This window comes from Rhea americana, unplaced genomic scaffold (assembly GCF_003343005.1).
Source record: "Rhea americana isolate MKP2758 unplaced genomic scaffold, rheAme1 scaffold_122, whole genome shotgun sequence".
NCBI classification, from domain to species: domain Eukaryota; kingdom Metazoa; phylum Chordata; class Aves; order Rheiformes; family Rheidae; genus Rhea; species Rhea americana.
The window spans coordinates 667469-671198 of NW_028185284.1; the positions used below are offsets into that span (position 1 = coordinate 667469).

Genomic DNA, 3730 nt, shown 5'->3' on the forward strand with positions numbered 1-3730 from the left:
CCTCAGGGTGGGTCCCACGCAGGCCGTGTCGGTGCTCTCGATCTCCTGCAGGATCCGATCATGCTCGGGGAGGCTCTCCGCCATCTTGGGGGGGAGGGACCCGGCGGCGGCGGCGGCCGCGCCGGGGAGGGACCGAGGGCGGAGGGAGGCGGCGGCGGGGAGCGCGCTGCGGAGGGCCGGGCGCGCACGGCCCGGGCGCCGCGCTGCAGAGGCGCCTCTGAAGGCCTCCGGGGCCCCCAAGGGCCTTTATTCATTTATTTATCTATTTGTCTTTCTGGCTGGGCTCCTCCTGGGTTCCTTCTTGGGGGTCCCAGSAGCAAGGCAGCAGCACCGCGGTGCTGAGCAAGCTGCCGCTGACCAGCAGCACCAGCTGTGAGCACCAATCCCCCCTCTTTTTTTTTCATTATTAGTCAATTTAGATCAGCTGCTGCTTCACTTTCTTCAGGTGACAGAAATTTGGGGGTAAAGATAACCRGTAAGGATAAGTGTGCCGTGCCCAGGCTGGCCGTGTTTCAGCAGCTGCTTTGGCTCACTAGAAACCTGCGTATCGTTTCCTGCATTGCCGCAGCCGAGCGCTGCTGTCCTGCCGCGCGTGCACGGCTCGGCTCCGTCCTTCGGCAAAGAAGGAAGGAATAACTCATTTTCTATTTAAATTATACGCTCTGTGGTTTGTGGCCTAAGATGAGCTAGTCCTTGGGTTTTGCATGTTCAGGAGACAGGATACACCTGCTTTCAGGGCGAAGTTATCTGCGCGCAAACGGGAAGGCAGCCTAAAGAAACAGGCCTYGCGCGTGAAGCTGCGGGTGATGTGGGGCTGCTTTTCCAAAGAAAAGCTGACGAAAGCTCGCGGCTGTGAACGCGCCCGAGTCTGGACAGCAGCRAGCGACAGTAACGTTTGGCATCCTTCCACTTACTGTTGTCAAACTCGCCATGTTTCCTGCCCTCGTGCAACTGTGCTGGGACTCTAGTTAATAAATGGCGCTTAGGACCGCGTACATCTTGTCTGTGCTTGTAGTTTTATCACACGCAGTGTTGAATCAGCTGAATTTATTGATGACACCTATGAAACCACAGGGAGTATTCCAGATGTAGACAAGTGCCTACAAAGCGTGTACTGCAGAAAGAAAATAGGAAAAATCCTACAGGCTATCTCTGCAGTAGTATTTCCTTCAAGAAATCGCTCAAATGCAGTAACAGTCTTCCCACTTTTTTTTTTCCAATCACCAAATTACTTTAGTAGACTGACGCATACATTTTTCAGAGTAAATTAAATTTTCTTTCTTTAGCCTGGTAGTCACTGCAACCTGATGCCTACAATCCCAGGCAGGCTATTTTTAAAACTCTTCTATGGATACTAGCAATATACTTAGGAGCATAACATCATAATTTTTTATATATTACTGTTGTAGGGATGAATATCCAAAGGATTTTTTACAGTTGCACTTCTGCGATTAAACTGTTTCTGTAAGCCGTAAATTAAACAAATCAAAATCTTCAGATATTTAAGGATATAACTACATAAAACTTTACTCCAAATAGCTATGTCTTTAGAATGAAAATTGCATTCAGTAAAAATCTAAGAATTAGAAGCAATTAATTATTATCAAAAAAATTAGCTGTCAACATCAAACTAAAAGCACTCTGCTACACAAGAGTGATTTTTCCCTGTTTTTTCATGTTGAAGTGTAGTTTTCCTTCTGAGAGAACCTGCAACCAACCTTCGGTAAAAGTTGTCTTTGTCCTGATAGAAAGAGTTGAGCTGATGMCCTCATTTTTTTTTAACATCCAGTCACATTGAAATCAAATACAACTTTCCTGTATATTTCAGTGTCAAGATATTCGAGTTTCTAATATATTGGGCTGACTGAAAGAACAGCTAAAGAATGGAGCAAAGCCATCACGAACAATATAAGATCTAAATGATGCATACCTTAGCGTGGTTCCAAGAGGCAGCTCAAAGGACTGGATCTCAGCAAGGGCATTTTCGTATATCTGATCTTTGTTTTCTTCCAAATACAACTCTGACATATTTGACTTGCTTTTCCTTGCTGTAGATTAGTATAAAYCAGGTCTAACTTTACAAGGGACTTTTATTCTGATTATTATTGTTGAGTAAGTGACTCTGTAGTCAGCAAAACTAGGCATGAAAAAACAGATCCTGCACTAACCTCGTGACTCTTGAGGACTTTGTGTCCAAGAATGGTGCACAGCTGCTGTTTTCCTGTCTCCGCTAGTAACATTTGCCTTGTATGCAGTACTCAGGCCTGTATAGTCTTTTTACTTGAGTGTATCCCATTTATCTTAATATGAAACATATTGGCAAAAATAATATTCCCACATCCTCGTAATAGTTCACTTGTAGTAAGTATGGAGACTGAAATTTAGTCAGTTTGAAAACACGATTTTAAAGTCATTTCAGACAGCAGACCACAATGCTCCATTTCTCTGTCCAGTTTTGTGAGGTTAAAATCACATTTTTATAGAAGATTGTATTTTTCCTTTTGCTGTGTAAAAAGCCTGTATAAAAACAAGTAATTTGTGGCTTGTATGAAGCAGATTTATGGGCTTTATAAAGTAAACTGAAAAAAGCAGAGAAATGTTTATGTTCTCACTTTTTTCATTTTTAGCATTAGTAGACGCTGTTTATAATAACAGCTTGTAAAGAATGTTCTGGGCTAGCTGATTTTTATATGGCTGTGTCCCCCTATGCGATAAACAAAATGGTTACTAATTCATTACGTGTGTGGCATTCCTGCAGGGAAAAGAATATGGCTGGACTCCTACAAATGTTCAGAACAATGCYGATAGCAGATAATTATGATAATGGTAAAGAAAAGACTTTGTACATCTGCCACTAATTATTTTAATTTCAAGTAGGTATTTGGAACATAGGCTGGAGTTCTAGAGCCTTCAATTTAAAAAACATATTGGAAGCCTAATATCGGCCTTCATTATTATATGGCACAATCTTGCTTTATTTGTCTCTTTTTGATTTTTCAAAGATTTTAATGAAATTTTAGCTCTYATCTCAGTACTGCTCCTGATGAAATTAGAGTTTTGACACTCAGGTGCAGTCAACAGTTGAATGCAGGAAAACAGAAATTACTCATTACTAACTTGGGCAATATATTGTTTATGCACTTCTCTGTGCTCAGCAGGAATACTGAGACGAGTTTACTTCAGTAGCAGTGGGAAAGTGCTCTAAAGAGTACCATGTGTTACATGCATACAAATCTGTAGTGTTCCCTTGAATAAACTTCTTTAATTGTCTGTTTACTTTGAAACCAAAATTAAGCAATTGCTCTATTAGCATGAATATTCAATGCATTTACTTCTTTTGTGTTCTAAACAACCTTGTGAGCCATTTTTACACCTTTAACAAGAAATGCATGCCTGTGATTGACCCATCCAGCCACTGGATGTCACACAAATGCAGATGAAAGGTTATCTTAACTGCTCGGTCTCATCTCAACAGATACCAGGTTAAGAATTAATTTATCAGTTATGTGGGGATCCTGCACATATAATAACCACAAAAATTATTACACTGATTGAYGTTGGTTTCTAATTTATGATCTCATTGTCCTAACTCTGTCAGTCATACTACATTTCTGATTTAAAGTTAAAAAGTTCTAAAAAAAATCATACCACTACAGTTTCCTCTGGGTTTACTTGTCACTAGATATAAATGCTAGATGGATATTTTTAGAAGGTTCCTTGCAATCATCTT

The 3730-nt window shown here is 41.2% G+C and overlaps 1 protein-coding gene across 3 annotated transcripts in view; it reads right to left on the reverse strand.

Annotated features, from left to right (window-relative positions):
• The window catches only part of EXOC6 (exocyst complex component 6), a 103455-nt gene extending 101448 nt beyond the window's left edge, over positions 1-2007 (reverse strand). Inside the window, exon 1 of one of the 3 annotated variants that reach the window (XM_085325716.1) lies at positions 1931-2007. Coding sequence is in view for 1 of the 3 variants with exons in the window: in XM_085325717.1 (XP_085181843.1) it covers positions 5-84 (80 nt within the window). In the remaining 2 variants the exon portion in view is untranslated. Of the gene's footprint in view, positions 1-4; positions 116-1930 lie in introns of those variants that run through there. The other 2 variants (XM_085325715.1, XM_085325717.1) reach the window with 2 other exon arrangements.
• Positions 2008-3730: the final 1723 nt, after the last annotated feature.